The sequence below is a fragment of the Mercenaria mercenaria genome, chromosome 19, assembly GCF_021730395.1.
Source record: "Mercenaria mercenaria strain notata chromosome 19, MADL_Memer_1, whole genome shotgun sequence".
Lineage (NCBI taxonomy): Eukaryota > Metazoa > Mollusca > Bivalvia > Venerida > Veneridae > Mercenaria > Mercenaria mercenaria.
The window spans coordinates 11,096,108-11,113,185 of NC_069379.1; the positions used below are offsets into that span (position 1 = coordinate 11,096,108).

At 36.3% G+C, this 17,078-nt stretch overlaps 1 protein-coding gene across 4 annotated transcripts; it reads left to right on the forward strand.

The window, feature by feature from the left end:
* The first annotated feature begins 295 nt into the window (after window positions 1-295).
* Window positions 296-16,155, forward strand: LOC123542414 (A disintegrin and metalloproteinase with thrombospondin motifs adt-1-like). Of its 4 annotated transcripts, XM_045328274.2 has the most exons (16): window positions 296-483; window positions 1,891-2,061; window positions 2,764-2,934; window positions 4,282-4,443; window positions 4,877-5,044; window positions 7,024-7,194; window positions 7,471-7,641; window positions 7,974-8,144; window positions 8,452-8,613; window positions 8,911-9,078; window positions 9,285-9,452; window positions 10,310-10,477; window positions 10,954-11,124; window positions 11,940-12,089; window positions 12,594-12,764; window positions 15,953-16,155. In XM_045328274.2, the coding sequence occupies exons 1-16, from the start codon at window positions 453-455 to the stop codon at window positions 16,102-16,104; spliced, it is 2,526 nt and encodes an 841-aa protein (XP_045184209.2). In that variant the 5' UTR covers window positions 296-452; the 3' UTR covers window positions 16,105-16,155. The 4 variants fall into 4 exon arrangements, with proteins under 4 accessions (XP_045184209.2, XP_053388061.1, XP_045184210.2 ...); XM_053532086.1 differs by lacking the exon at window positions 10,310-10,477; XM_045328275.2 differs by lacking the exon at window positions 7,974-8,144.
* Window positions 16,156-17,078: the final 923 nt, after the last annotated feature.

The window sequence follows — 17,078 nt, forward strand, 5'->3', positions numbered from 1 at the left end:
ATTTTATTCTTTTGTTTCATAAAATTTTGTTTTAAAGTACATGTACATTAATCAATACTTAAGGGCAGTTTTATCCTTTTTATTTTACAATGGATAAACAGCAGAATGATTCGACTAAAACAAAGAAATGCCGCGTGTAAGCCTGTTGTTGTTTTCAACTTCTTTTCTTCATTCATCAATTGATACAGAATAATTGTTTAAAAATATTACGAAACTATTCACGAACACTTACGGAAAGTAACGAAACACTACGATATTTATATAATAAGTATGTTTTGTTGGTCTTATGACTTAGACTTGATGTTATTCTAGTTGATGGACATTGGGCCCAGTGGGGTCATTGGAGCCACTGTTCACATACCTGCGGACGTTCGAGCAAGACAAGAACAAGGACGTGTTCCAATCCAAAACCCTCAGGCGGAGGAAAAAACTGTATCGGCTCATCTACCTCGATGATTCATTGCACGTACAAAGCTTGTCCAGGTTTGAATGATAAATTTTGTTATTTGCAATTTTCTGTAAAGTTTCCAATTGTCCGTATCCAGCCAATAGATGGGTTTAGTTTTAAAAAATGCGAATCCGGAATACCACTACTGTAGTATATACCGTGGCAGCTCTGATATGTGCACCAGTGTCATTTTCCAAGATTGGTAACTTCACAAATAAAAAGTAACTGTTAAAAAATGATTTATTTCTACAATGGTGATGCAATTAAACAGCGCTTATCATCTTTGTTGAAGAATAGCTCTAGATAGAAATTCGGTATGTCGTTAAGGATAATCTTTACGTATATATTTTCTTAAAGAAATTAAGAATTTTCAAGAATTTTCTGCGTTTATCCAGTAAATTCTGAACCTCTGAAACGTCAACAACGGTATTTAAATATTTATCTATTTACATACAGAGGGTTAACCGCAATACTGCAGAAATTCCTACTAGAAAAAGAAGGAAATACGGCAGTAATGCGGTCAATCCTCGATGTAACAATTTATCCTTGATCCTTGCATATTAATGCACCAGAAAAAAAGTGTTTTTTATACTTTCGGTGCATTTTTCTCTTGTATAAATTGATACTACATTTACCGGATTGAGACGTCGTGGCGTCCTTGTCATTCATCAACATGCTTTGTGAGACGGTCTCTGAGAGGAAAATGCATCATTTGAAACTTAATGGAATTGTTTAAAAGAGCTGGTAGATTGATTCCCGATTCCATTCATATGATTTCTTTTGATGTCCCAATGTCTCATAATATAAAACACAAGGATAAATATCAAACAGGGAAAGCCGCGGTCCAAAAACGCAGCCTCTCCACACAAGGAGCAAACAATTTAGAAACAAAATTAGTTTGTATAAAGACACTACGAACATATCAAACGCTAAAAATTCAACCTGCCTTTCTGTCATGTCTGATGATAGAACCAGTCGCCGTTGGATATTAGTTTAGATGTTATTTTGCAAAGATGAGACATTTTACACAAGAACGTTTATTCAAAACTAAAACAGACAGTTGCATGATTATACTTTGTCATTTACAGGTTTTAATACCTTAGGCTAGCGAATTAACATAAACAGCTGCCTAAAATTGAAATTCTTGTTGTCTAGGTTCTTGCAATTCCAGATTAAATTTTCTTTCCGAAATACTTTAATTTAATAGAAACAATGTAATAAAAAGAGAACGTTCCGTATATTTTCGCTTATAAGACACACTTGCTTATAAAGCGCACTCGAAGTACACGCATATACGATGCTCCCCTTCTCCCTGAACTGGAAATATGACTCCTATTGTTACGTCTTATAAGCAAAAATATACGGTAGAAACAAATAAGTATAATGTAAAATAAACTATCATAGCTTTTAAACTCATAGTTTTTTTTCCTTCATACCAACAGTCGATGGTCACTGGGCTTCATGGGGACCTTGGGAACATTGCTCTTCCACGTGTGGATATGGAGCAAAGAATCGCAACAGGACATGTAGCAATCCTCCACCGTCAGGTGGCGGGAAAACTTGTGCCGGAACGTCTACTGCGACAACAACGTGTAAACTTAAAACATGCCCCGGTGCGTAAAATGAATTGCCGCCATCCTTACGACAAATTTGAGAGATGAAATTATATAAACATGTTTTAAGTTTCAGCGACTGTACTTTTGATTCAGTGTTGTTCAAAGCCCAAAACAGTTTAATATGTTAAACATAGATGAACAGCATTCTAACATAGATGAACAGCATTCTAACATAGAAAAACACTACTCCACTTTTAACACTACATATTGATTTTATGCAGCAAGAGTTGTAAAGGGAAGTAATCAAAATCACTGGGTATTTTTTTTAAACTTACTACTATGTTGATCAGTATTGAAACATTTTATTTGACAAACAAATAGGAAACACGAACAGGAAATTTATATATTTTATGTTTATCGATCAAAACAAAGGCTTGATGGACCTTTATCCCTTAGCCTGCTAAATTTCTAAAATCATTCAATTTGGGCAAACCTATTTATTATTCGAAGGGTTGTTCGCTGACAATTCACTGACATGGTCAGCCGCCAGCAGGGTAAAGGTTAATGTCATGTACACATATATATGGAGTTAAATTCACACGAAACTTTTATAATGGCGGAAATATTTTGCATCGTATCACATCATTTTGAAAATCAAAAAATAGTTTAGCAAATACCAGGAGGTGGGTGATTAGTTCACTGTTGCTAGTTTTTGGTTTTCGAAAAGTTTGGTACTAAAGTTTATATCTCTACTGATAGTTGATGGGCATTGGACTTCGTGGGGTCAATGGGGACAGTGTTCGGTCACGTGTGGAGGAGGAACGAAACTTCGTCACAGAACATGTACTCATCCGGCACCCTCGGATGGAGGAAAGACATGCAGCGGATCGTCATCTTTAGCTGGAAGTTGTTCAACAACATCTTGTCCTGGTACGATTTAACTGTATTAAATCACAGATGCTTGAAGCGCAATAAAAATGTATATGCAGGTTAGATCTCTTGAAGAGACCATTTCCTGTTATAGATAGAGTTTATGAATTGAATTCTTCGTGAAGAAAAGAAACCGATAGGGAGTGACCGACCGAGGTTTCTTTTTCTCGAGGAATTCTCTTCATGGACTCTATCTGACATAGTGTGAAATCTACGTTTGACCAATTAGAATTGCAGAGTCAGTCGTGTCGGATTCTCCGCCTACCTTTGATTGACAAAAATGTGTCGGCCTCCTTTGAAATACGATGAAGGGGTGGTCATTGGTATGCGCATGCGCATTCAGTCGACGTTCTTCAGTGTGTAGAGCTTTTCTTCGAAAATTATTGCTACAGTCACATTGGTTTTAAGGAATAAGAAACCACATTTTTGAAAAATAACTCGCTCTGAATGGTCCAAAAAGTAGGATGTACACTATGGTGTAATAATTAAGTGGGTGAGATATGATTATGCATACATTTATTGTTAGAGCTTCAAGCACCCGTGGTTAAATACGAACATGCAATACCTTTTAAAGCTATTGCCTTAAAGGTCACGTTGAAGCAGAGTTTGACACTTGGTCACCAGTTTAAAAATAAAAATAAAAAAAGCATTGTTTTTTATTGATTATTTGTCTCATATTTTGGCAGACAGATGCATAGCCTTAAAATGGCTATTAGGGTTTGTAACGTCTTGTTCGATGAAACATTATGTATGTGTTATCGTAGATATAAAAGTCTATTATAAGATATTGTTTGTGGTTTTCATAGTTTTAGCTTAAGTTTAAATCAAAGGCCATTTTCTTCAGAAGTATATCGAGGCCTTGTCAACAGCTTTGTATATTTCATAAGATAACTACAGCCTTGGTGAATAAGTGACTTTATAAAAATCCATGAAAGAACTTCTTTAGAATTTCTTTTTAGCTAATGATTATACATGTATATATATTTTTTACCACGAAACATTTCCAGTCCTTTTCAACTTTTTTTTCAGTGACAAATGTAATAAAAATCTAAATTTCAAAACATGATGAAATAATTTTGTGAACCGTTTTACACATGTTAAGGTAATGTTTGGCGTATTTTGGCAGTTTTGCCTTCTAATAAATTCAGAATATTCAATTAACTTTGAACAAGCCCTAATACTTATACTTAATATATTTATTTAATTAGTTGACTGGGGTCTACAGAACTGATGAGCAATATTTTAGAAATAAATGAAGAAACAATTCCAGAATTCCAGAAAATGGAAACTGTAGAAGTCGTCAACTAGATTTCCGATATGCCTGGCTCTCTTTTTTCTTAAATATAGTTGATGGTCACTGGCACCATTGGCAGGCCTGGGGATCTTGTTCTGTCACGTGTGGTCATGGAACGAAAACACGTGTAAGAACATGTACAAGTATATTGTTTGGAGGAAAGCCGTGCACCGGAAGTAGCCACAATTCTACCACCTGTGGAAGCCCTTGCCCAAGTTAGTAACATACATTTTCTCTAAATATTTACAAAAAATATCTTTTATAAGTAGTGTAACAGTTGTACAAATATACTCTTGAGAGGTTTGATACACCCTTGAGAGGTTTGATACACCCGTGAGAGGTTTGGATACCGTTTATCACTTCTATAAACTATGTTTAAATCAAAAATGTTAATTAACTTTCTGTGCTATTCTGTTCTGTTATTTTTTTTCGAAAGTTTATGAAGTATGTTCGTAACACTATGTAACTACCTCCCCCTAAGCTATTGCTAATACTTTTATTGCCAAAAGTTAAAAGATAATTGTATTTAAACACACTCCACGACCTCTTAAAATGATTATTGAAACAGTCGTTCTGAAATATAGCGATTGAATATGCAATATGATATTAAACTGATATTAAATAAAGAAAAATACCAAATAATTTCAGTTGACGGTCATTGGGGTGGTTGGGGAGCTTGGGGAACGTGTTCTGTTACGTGCGGGAATGGAAAAGAATCGCGAGCACGCACGTGTTCAAATCCACAACCAGCCTACGGAGGAAAACAATGCGTTGGTGAAACTTCAGACGCCCGTTCTTGTGGCCAACCATGTAGAAGTAAGCGTTTTCAGTTTTTCCAGCATTGACTATCGCTGATCAGTCATGCACGAGGAAAATGCAATTTTCGGACTTTTTTCCACGACACATTCTCAAAATTTTGTTATTGTTCAATATTAAAGGGAATATTGTTTCACAGTGACTGGAGTCGAGAATAAAGACCTAACAAATACAAACTTAGAATTGATAGCCATTTATAATGTTCTTAAGAACATTCTAATATCCAAATCCAGGTCAAATCTAGTTTTAGAGTGCCCGATTCAGGTGCAGTAGGTCGTGTGTTCAATCTCTAGCCCTGGTCATCATAACGAAGACCAAAGATATAACTAGTGCTAGTAGCTTCCTTGCTTGGCTCCGAGTATTAAGAAGAGAGTTCTATCACTCATCAGGCTGGTTTCATTATAATGTGATTGGGTGGGGTATCAGGTCAATTGTTTACTGTGTTACCTTACAGTAAATCAGCACTACAATAAAATTGGACATTGTGCTAACTGATTCAAGTGTGAACATCGTCGTTTTTATCACTGAAAAATCGATGAAAAAAACAACAACACTTTTAATCCGAGGACACACCATTTACACATTTTGAATGTGTAAAATTATGTAAACATCTCCATGGTCTAAAATTTGACATCTTAAAGTTTCAACATGTATTAACTTATTGAAATAATACTACAATAAAAAAAAACAACATATATACTTGTTCAAATCACAGGTGGCAGTAACGTACCAAGGATACAGTATGGGTCCATGAGCCATGTGCACTTAAATTTTCTACAATTATAATGTTTTTTTTAGGGAAAAAAATGACAAAAAGCCATATTGAACAAAAATTTGCTCCTGTGACAATGAGCCACGAGAAAGGTAGATATGAACAGTTTGACATGTGCATTGCTTCCAGGTCCGTATTTTTTTCAAAACAATATTTCCTTATCAATGATTGGCCGCCTTTACGGCAAAAGATTAATCTTTCAGAAAAACCTTACTTCAAAACCCAGTTTCAAACCGTTTACGCATCATGAGCGAGCAACGGCATACGAAACGAAAGTGATTTCTCCACCCGAATAAATCCCACACATTTTTCGCACCGAAGCCTCCCCCCTAAAACAAATCAAGTACACCATGTCAGTTAAAAATAGCACTAGAAGCAGTCAGAATAGGCTAAATGTAAACTAACAAGACTAAAAATAAGGTTCAATTCTACTTAATTACTTACCAGTTGTTATTTATTTGAATTTGGTAAATAATCTTCGTGAGCCATCGCTGCTTCTTTGGATTTTATCGCTACGTTTGAAATACGTAAACTGTCTCCGCCAATGAAAACATTCTTTACAACCACCGTCTTGTCAACTGTAATCATGGCAGGCGAAGGTAATTTCCGAAAGCGAAAATGTTAAATAGCGAATTTGTAAGTAACAAAGTAGGAATGAACCTAGTTTTCGGTCTTGTTAGTTTGTGTTTAGTCTGTTATGAACGGTTTTAACGTTATTTTAAACTCGCACTGTGTGCTTGATCTGTTTTAGGGGGGAAACTTCGATGCGAAAAATGTATGGGATTTATTCGGGTGGAGAAATCACTATCGTTTCGTATGCCGTTGCTCGCTCGTGATGCGTAAACGGTTTGGAACTGGGTTTTGAAGTAAGATTTTTCTGAAAGATTGATCTTTTGCCGAAAAGGCGGCCAACAATTGATAAGGAAATATATTGTTTTGAAAAAAAAATACGGACCTGGAAGCAAACTGTTCTTGATCACCTTTATCATGGCTCATTGTCACAGGAGCAAATTATTTTTCAAAATGGCTTTTTGTCATTTTTTCCCTAAGAAAACATTATAATTGTAGTAAATTTAAGTGCATATGGCTCATGGACCCATACTGTATCTTAGGTACGTTACTGCCACCTGTGGTTCAAATATGAAATCTCAACATTTTTATATTCGAAAAAAATCCGAATAATAACTGAAATTTGATATAATGCTAGTTGATGGACATTGGTCACAGTGGGGTCGATGGGGTCACTGTTCAGTGACGTGCGGGACCGGAACCAAGAGTAGATCAAGGACATGTTCTCATCCGAAACCCTCAGGTGGCGGAAAAAGCTGTAGCGGCTCAGATACTTCCACAACACCTTGCACATCTACGGCTTGTCCAGGTTTGTATTATATTTGTTAGTGACAATCGTTTGTACTATTTCCGAATGTTCGTATTCAGCCGACAGAGGGATTCAAACCTTTCAGAACATATATCTGGAATACCCAAAGATATTGTACAATTACAGATTTTCGCTTCCGCATGTCAGATCTATGCCAGATACGTTTTCAGATTTATAACGTTACGTTATCTCTTCCTTCTTAAGTAATTAATAACGTCAGATAATAAAATGGAACTTTTGCAGTAAACTTTCAAAGAATTTTTTCCATTCCGCCAGTCGATGGTCATTGGGCCTCATGGGGTCATTGGGGCCATTGTTCTGTCACTTGTGGAGATGGAACAAAGGGTCGCAACAGAACGTGTACCAATCCTTCTCCGTCAGGTGGCGGGAAAACTTGTGCAGGATCGTCTGCTTCGACAACTGCGTGTAGTTCAAAAGCATGCCCTGGTGCGTATATGGCAATGACGTGAAGCTAAATGTCAAAGTTTGTTTCTAAGTTTCGATGGCTGTGTATCTTTCTTTCAATATTCTTTTTACAAAGTTCTCAATATTTAAGACATTTAACACACGTATGGGTTACTCAAAACTACATAACTACACTTATCCAGTTTTGTATATTCATCAGAGTTCAGTGAATGTACATATTCAGCAGTGTAAAACTTCAGTTATTGTTTATTAGGCTCAGACAGTTTCAGATCCAGTATTCTTACTAAACACTTTATAGAATAACTTTATAAAAGCTCACAATAAACTATCATAGTTTGTTTTCCTACTTACAGTCGATGGTCATTGGGCCTCATGGGGTCATTGGGGTCATTGTTCTGTCACTTGTGGAGATGGAACAAAGGCTCGCAACAGAACGTGTACCAATCCTTCTCCGTCAGGTGGCGGGAAAACTTGTGCAGGGTCGTCTGCCACTACAACTACGTGTAGTCCAAAAGCATGCCCAGGTGCGTAAAATTCAAAGATCACGGTTCTGTTGACAGAGGGTTGAAATAAAAAGCTTATTTTGGCATTACCTAAGCTACAATGAGTGTGTCTTTCAGTTGCAGTATCGTTTATTAAAACAAAAGAGAGAATGCATTTAATTTCAAATCTGTATAGGTTAGTTTGAATAAATTGGTATAGGTGTTCAATATGTTTAAATGAGCAATATTTCAGGGAAAAAATCAGTAGTGAATTTTATTGACATAGAAACTGTACAAATCTTTTAAATAATATTTTTGATAATGTGTCGGGCAACCGTTTAAAATTCAGTTGATGGTCACTGGAACCATTGGCAGGCATGGGGATCTTGTTCTGTCACGTGTGGGGCTGGAACGAAAACGCGTGTAAGATCATGTTCACGTGTATTGTATGGAGGAAAGCCGTGCTCCGGAAGTAGCAGCAAGTCTGCAAGCTGTGGATCCCCGTGTCCTAGTTAGTAACATACATTTTCGTTTTATATTAACCTGAAATTATTTAAGAACAGCCAAAGAAAAGGCTCGTGTGCATTTAATCACAATTGTTGAATTTTCGTAGGTTCATGAAATATGTTTGGGTACCTTACCTCAAGTTAATGTTTATATTATATTTCTAATGTCGAAAGTGCAATTATTATAAAAGAACAACAAAACAAAACTACTCGGCCTTTTAAATTGATTACAGTCGATTTGAAATGCTGCATTCTGATAAACAGACGACGTACAAACTAATTGAAATATTTAACAATTTAAGTTGATGGTCAGTGGGGTACCTGGGAGGCCTGGGGAACGTGTTCTGTTACGTGCGGGAGTGGCAAAGAAACACGAGCACGCACGTGCTCGGATCCGCAACCAGCTCGTGGAGGGAAACAATGCGTCGGTGAATCTTCGGAGTCCCGCCATTGTGGACAGCCATGTAAAGGTAAGCAATTTTAGCAATTTGGTAAGGTGTACAACTGTTCAATTCCGTAGGAAGAAAGTGCATATTTTCTTCACGCACTTTGAGATTAAGGAGTTATTTCCTTAATGTATTTATGGATCAACAGTATAGGGTATATATAGCGAATAACGTTAATATTAAAGGCTACAATTTTCAGCTTTAAATTTAATTGTTGACTTTTTATTTAGTCGATGGTCAGTGGGGAGCTTGGCAAGCATGGGGAACATGTTCCGTTACATGCGGGGACGGAAAAGAAAAACGAACACGCACCTGTTCAAATCCGCAACCTGCCTACGGAGGAAAACAATGTGCCGGCGATGCTACTCAGGCTCGCCATTGCGGCCAACCATGCAAAAGTAAGTGTTTAAATACTTTAGTTATCGCCTTCTTCTCTGTACATTATCTCATAATGCATATCGTTTAGACTCCTTTAAATTCTCAATCTATTTTGTTAAAGGCGTATGCTAGAATTCCCTGTATATGAGATGGGCGAAAATTTTCCCAATAACAGAATTTCTTTAAACTTTGGATATTGAAGGACAATCATCTAAGAAACAAAAATATGCAATAAAAATCATAGGTCACCGGTATCGAAAAAGAGTTGTCTGCCCTTGAAAACGTCATTTTTGGGGGAAATGGCGTTTTCAAGGGCAGATAACTCTTTTTCGATACCGGTGACCTATGATTTTTATTGCATTTTTTTGTTTCTTAGATGATTGTCCTTCAATATCCAAAGTTTGAAGAAATTCTGTTATTGGGAAAATTTTCGCACCAAATTCTAGCATACGTCCTTAAAAAACATCTTGTAGTACATTTTGAAATTCTTCAATCCCAATACTCTCGTATACTAGTATAGCATCATCATCATCATCATCATCATCATCATCATCATTATTATTATTATTATTATTATTATTATTATTATTATTATTATTATTATTTAAATAAACACGTAGATATTTTTGTGAGCGCATATAGGTATACAGTTGTTTCGATACGAACTCATAAACTTAGAATTTATTTTTTTTAGTTTCTTTGGTTTGTTCCTTATTATAATCAGTACGGTTACAATAATATTTTGTTTGCTAGTTTCGCATACCATACATAAATACACACACACACACACACACGCAGACTGAGAGAAAACAGAATAACTTTTATTTAGGCTTTTTAAAATAATATTTATATCTTTAGAACAAATTTTATGATTTAGTTGATGGTAACTGGAGTACTTGGAATGCATGGGGAACGTGCTCGGTTACATGCGGGGATGGTAAGGAAACACGGTCCCGCACGTGTTCAAATCCGCAGCCTGCTTACGGAGGAAAAACCTGCACCGGTGACGCATCTCAGGACCGCCACTGTGGTAAACCTTGCATAAGTAAGTGATTTTATTATGTATGCCACGCACATTTATAGACAATCACATGTGGTACTTGATTTAGAAGCTTGTCATCTTATTACCTATTTTTCTACTAAAGATCGTGAATCGGTAATAATGATCGCCAATTTCCGTGTGATTTCATGTTCCCTTCTGTCATTTCGTCATTTCCGGTTCGTGACATACGGAGAATGCCGAAATCGCATACGGAGAAAACATAATTGAATTGAAATCAACGAGTGCCACTTCGGATCCGCTACCCTAATTGAAGGTGAATTACTCATGAACATTGGATTACAAAAATATGTCTAGCGAGAATGTAACGAATGTTGAAATTTGCACAATTCAGTTAAATACACGGAAATAGCCAATTTACCAGTATTATTCATTCTATTTATTAAAAAATATTCTCGCTTCACATGGCAATGAAAGGTCCATATATATAAACTTATCACGTAAACCTGTTCATATCTTAGTTGACGGACAGTGGACGACATGGCAAGAGTGGACAAAGTGCTCAAAGAGTTGTGCGTCTGGTACAAGGTCACGTGCTCGAACATGCACAAATCCAGCACCTGCAAATGGGGGCACTGACTGCACGGGAGATAAATCTGTCACTGAGAGCTGCAACACTGATTCATGCCCACGTAATATTTCTCTATTCGATAACCTTTTGAAAATGTTAATGTGATACCAGTCATCTCTGCTGTATCCCTCCAACTTATTTCTAGTTTTTATCTCCGTTTGTTTACAAAATTAATACCCTTAAATGAAAAAGGAGAGGACAACCGTAATCCATCATAGCTTCCTGTCCAATTGCTTAACTAATGTTTTGTAATTGTTTCATGAATTTCTAAATAAAATATTTTTAAACTAAACTAAACTTAACGAAACAGAACCAGATATTAGCTACTGTTTACAAAAAATAAAAAGGAATTTAAAACCGCAACAGGGTTTGTTTGTTTGGGGTTTAACGCCGTTTTTCAACAGTTTTTCAGTCATCTAACAGCGGGCAGTTAACCTTACCAGTGTTCCTGGATTCAGTACCAGTACAAACCTGTTCTCCGCAAGTAGCTGCCAACTTCCCCACATGAATCAGAATGGAGGACGAATGATTGCAGACACAATGTTTTTTACCAAATCGTCACGGAGAACATACGTCCCGCCCGGGGATCAAACTCACGACCCAGCGATCCGTAGATCAACGATCTTTCTGTTGAGCTATGAACTATAAACAAAACTCGGGTCTTTCATTTCTTTCTGTAGAGCTACGAACTATAAACAAAACTCGGGTCTTTCATTAAACCATTAAAGAAAGATGAACACAACAATGCCTTTAACTGTTTTTAACATTGTATTTAATTTTAATGTCGATTTTATACGAGCAAATACGCTTCATTATTTCAATTTCCTCGTATTTATTGCTATTTTTAAATCTGATAAATAACTGTTAATTTTAAAGAATGGTCTCGTTGGTTCCACGACGCATGCTCAGTGAGTTGCGGAAATGGTACAACAATGAGATTGAGGCACTGTAGTTCCGGGAAAGATGCCGACTGTGGAAGCGGAAAAGCGTTTGAAAACGTTGCATGTAGTGAAAAGCCTTGTCCAGGTACGAAATAACTTATTTCAACGCTATATACATCTCCCTAATTCGTTAATATTTGTCCCTTTTAAACCTTGTATTCAAGCCTGTATACGCAAATTTGAATACTTAGTGAGTATTGAGTCTGGGTTATTTTCAGGTAGGCGTTATTAAGCGATTTCGTATTTAGTAACCTCAAAAACAGTATTAAGAATTAGCGAAACGTGAGTGTTGGTGTATTTTTTCCCCCATAAAACCTCGAGGAGATTTGTCTTTAAGAATGTAATTTTTACACAGACAGTTTGGAGATGAAAGGTTTCTGAGTCAGGTAAACGATGCACAGATACCTGATTGTGTCCAATTGGAAGCGAAAATGATTTTGTTATTCTCTCAAGGAAACTTAACAAGGACACATAAGATGTGTCCAGATATTAAGGAAGCTACTCCAAACCAGTCCTATAGTATAATCCAAAATTTATCTCCATCCGACTCATCTAATCACCTACTTAAAGTGCACATGATTTTGTTCAGTTGATGGTTCATGGGGTACATGGAACATTTGGAGCCAATGTACAGCGACTTGTGGAGAAGGCCAACACTCACGCACAAGGTTATGCAACAACCCATCTCCACAAAATGGCGGAGCTGACTGCAGCGGTTCTTCAGACGAGACTGCCGTGTGTAACACACACGAATGTCCCCGTGAGTAGCTCCTGATATTTCAATTATTAAAGTGGCATTATGCGCATCTTACTGCACATGGTGTGTTTTTGTGAATACTTTAAAAAACAAATTATTAAAATAATTTTCGGTTGCTGTGTATTTAAATGTGTCAAATTAACGATAGTGACGAATAATTACCTGAAGTTTATGCTTTAGAACTAAAGAAATCAGACTAATGAAATAATAGTTCCTTTCTTCAGTCTTCTACGCAATGATCTCCCTTACTTATAGGAAGAGATTTCTGAAGCTGAAGGGAAGCAACTCCTTTGTGCAGTTTGAGTTTTCTTAAAAAAGACTGCCCCAGTCAAAATGAGAAAAGTCGTATTTGGAAAGTAATTATTTTGTACTGGTAACAGGAAAAGTTTGCTGTAGTGGGTTAAACTATATTCCTCCGCCTTTTTTACACACATATCTATTCCAGCTGGACTTTTACTTAAAAATGCTCTTAATTCCACTTCAAATATGAATATTTGAAAATAGATATATTTTCAGTCTGTTTGCTAGACACAAGCATTAAATATACCTCCCTGTCCTGGTTAGCTCAACGTGTTTAAAACAAACCTTTTAATCGAACTATCGCGAGTTCGATATCCGCGTGTGGTTTAGTCCATGACGATTTAAAAAAAAAAGATGCGTCTTTCACCTCTCAAAGATGGCAGTTTATAGTGCGGAACAAATTAGTATTGATACAGAATCCACGAACGGTTACATAATTAGCTCGTCAAAGTAACAAATGAACACACCAAGCTTAACTGAGTTTGGAGGCATCTCACAGAAGGCAACATTGCTATTGGTCAAACTGAATAGTGTTCTCAGAAACGAGCAAGTAAATTACTTAGTTGTCCGAAAGTTCACTTATATTTCTATTATATTTCGAATAATTTTTCACTCATAAGGATTTAAATTAACAGGGAGGCATTGAACAAAAACATATTTGTTAGGTGATATACATAGACTTCGGTTTAGTCAAACTCGTATTAAATAATTATCCAAATGTGCAACTCAATTTAAATGCCATAATTTGTTGTAAAATGTATAAAACATATAACTTTGCCTTGGCTGGTAAGATAAAAATAGCAGTTTTGCTGAAAGCAAAATAGAATCGAAACCGTCTGCTAAGCGTTAAAGATATGACTTTCTACATTGTTTTAATAGCAATAAGTACACTGATAAGTACAAATCCTGTACAAATCCTGATAAGCAAACTAGTGCATTCGTACTTAAAGTAGTTGTTCATGCTAATTCTGAACGTGAATTTGCATGACTAAATGACATGCATTCAAGTGAACATCACACTATCAATTCTAAAAACAGAGTTACTTTACTTTATAACATATCGAATATCATAAATGATTTACATATAAGTTGATATTAAATGTACATGGCATAGAAAAGAAAAAACTTCTTAACTTCGTTTTTATTGTGTGACTGACTGACATAGACGACATTTTTTTCTACATATCTATTCAGAGTATACAACAGTTCATGCTTTTTGTCTACATAAATTCTGCCTTTTGAGCTTGGTTCACTTTCTTAATACAATCACCAAAAGTCTCATTAAGGTAGTTCTACACGTTTTGTACAAGAAGTCACGGCATAACGTCATTTATCCAGATAACATAGAAAAAGGCCGGTGCCGTGCATATGGAAAGTTCGTCCCACATGTACATTTATAAAAATGGCAACATTACTTTCTAAAGAAAATAAATAATGTCAACAAATATGTTGACACTTAAAATAGTCCCACTTTAAGTAATGCCTTCAATTTTACAACAAGAGTCAAGATAATTTTCTGTTCCTGAAAATGTCATTAAACTGGTGATTATCCGATATACTTTAAATATGAAAACTTGCGGGCCACCAGAGAGAGAGCGTCGATCTACGGATCGCGGGGACGTGAGTTCGATCCACGGACTAGTTGTATGTTATCCGTGACCATTTGATAAAGTGCATTGTGTCTAAAATCATTCGTCTTCCACATGTGGTTCATGTGGGGAAGTTGGCTGTTACGCACGGAGAACAGGTGTGTACTGGTACAGAATCCAGGAACACTGGTTATGGTTTGCTGCCCGCCGTTACATGGCTCAAATACGTTTTAAAAAAATGCGTGTAACCCAAAACAAAACATACGAAAAAAACTTGTGTGGTACGCTTTTTTCCAAATCAGTCACGCAACAATCAAGCATACGACCCCGTTTTTTTCTTCTTTTACCGATTTATTTAGTATCTGTTGATGTTTTAAAAATTCGGGATTAAATCAGGTTTTACTGACCAGATTGTGCATTCTACCTTAAGACACAAACCAAGCCTTGAATTTATGAATCAGTCATGTACCAAATATTAAGGACAAATATCGAAATAAGATAAGATTTAAGTACATATGGACTGGAACGGAACGTTGCGTTATATTTTTTTTAAAGTTTTTTCTGTTTGAGTAGATTCAAAATAAATCTCATAAAATGCTATTTAAACCTTTGCGTGTTCTTTTATTCTGACTCTAAGATGAGCCTAGAGAGAAAAATGCTTTGATGAACAGAAAATTTCAACGTCATTAAAAACGTACACTTTAGTGAGCATGGCTTGATCTTATCATACTTTGTACATTTGAGCCACGCGCTGAGAAAACCAACATAGTGCATTTGCGACCATCATAGATCCAGACCAGCCTGCGCATCCACGCAGTCTGATCAGGACCCATGCTGTTCGCTTTCAAAGCCTATTGCAATGAGAAAAACCATTAGCGAACAGCATGGATCCTGACCAGACTCCGCGGATGCGCAGACTGGTCTGGATCTATGCTGATCGCAAACGCACTATGTTGGTTTTCTCATGGCGCGGCTCATTTATCTGAATCACAACGAATCTTAAAATTAGCTTTAAGGTAACGTCAGGGCAGTTCCCATCAGATTGTTATACAGAAGTAAGTAACAGAAAATAGTTCCTACTAATTAAATAGTCCATGTTTTACTTTGTGTTGCCGAAACGGTTTTCAAACCGATAAAAAAAAGACAATGATTTTTCAGGTGCGTCCTTTTTATTCTATTATGTTTTCAAACAGTTGGTTAGTGAATGCATGGCCGATACTGCACCATTGCTAGCTACTTAATATGTAGAAAAAATAAAATCGAAATACATAAATTTCTAATTCCGATTTATTGTCTTTTCAGACTGGCTGCCGTTCCAAGAATTGAGCTCATGCAGTGTCACATGCGGTAAAGGTTTCATACAGTTGAAACGAACCTGCAGTACAGGGATAGAGTCTGACTGTACCGGAAGTGCATACAATGAGAAAACATGTATTTTAGACGAATGCATTTAAATGCAAATATTGTTACCGTCTCAAGAAATAAACTACGATGCATTATTACAATCTTTTCTTGTTGTCTTTAATTTTCGACGCTAAATACAATTAACCTGAATATAGTAATCAAAGTCTTAAATCGAGGGTTCAACGCAATAAGGGCGTATCTACATATGATTATTATATGTAGATACGCCCTTATTGCGTTGAACCCTCGAAATGTGATCCTAAATATCTCAAATCAGTTTCAGTATGCAAACATCTTGCGAAGTGGTTAAGTGCATGTAACCGATTTTCAGTACTAAATAGAAAACATCTACCCCTATGATACAGCTGCTTTTGCCTTGAATTACGAAAAGTAATTTTACAATAATAAAGCAGCGCGTTTTACCGTCATGTACATTATTTGAGAGGTACAGTATTCCCGAGGATATGTTTTGACCGGGAATGTACGGTTGTTTTTGCACAGAATTTTAATCCAACCAGCCCTCTCATACGTCTGCGGTCAAGGGCCAATATGTCATTCTTCAGATCTAGTACACTGTTAGTACTAAATGTACATGTAAATGGGCAAATCATGTTGAAACATAATACATAGAAACAGTGTCCGTAGAAACCTAAACAATCCTTCATGGATCACATTAACTATCGGACATATACCGATTTTGATTTTTACAAATATTTATTTCAAACATACAGAACAAAAGTACAAACGTGTAATCTAAATAGGGATTTTCTAAACAAACTTTTGCCGAAAACAAATACTCAAAGATTATGTAAACACACACCAGACCATGCTTTCAAAATGGCAGCCAAAAGCTTGACATTCACGGAGCAATACTGTGTAGTAAAAAGTTGTGTTACTGGTTATCCCACTTAGTACATTGCACAAGTTGATTCAAATATACCCAAGAAAGAGACCGGTTCGAGATCAAAGCGATAAAATTCTCCGCAATATACAGGCAAACTTGTCCGTAAAAGCCACCACCGAG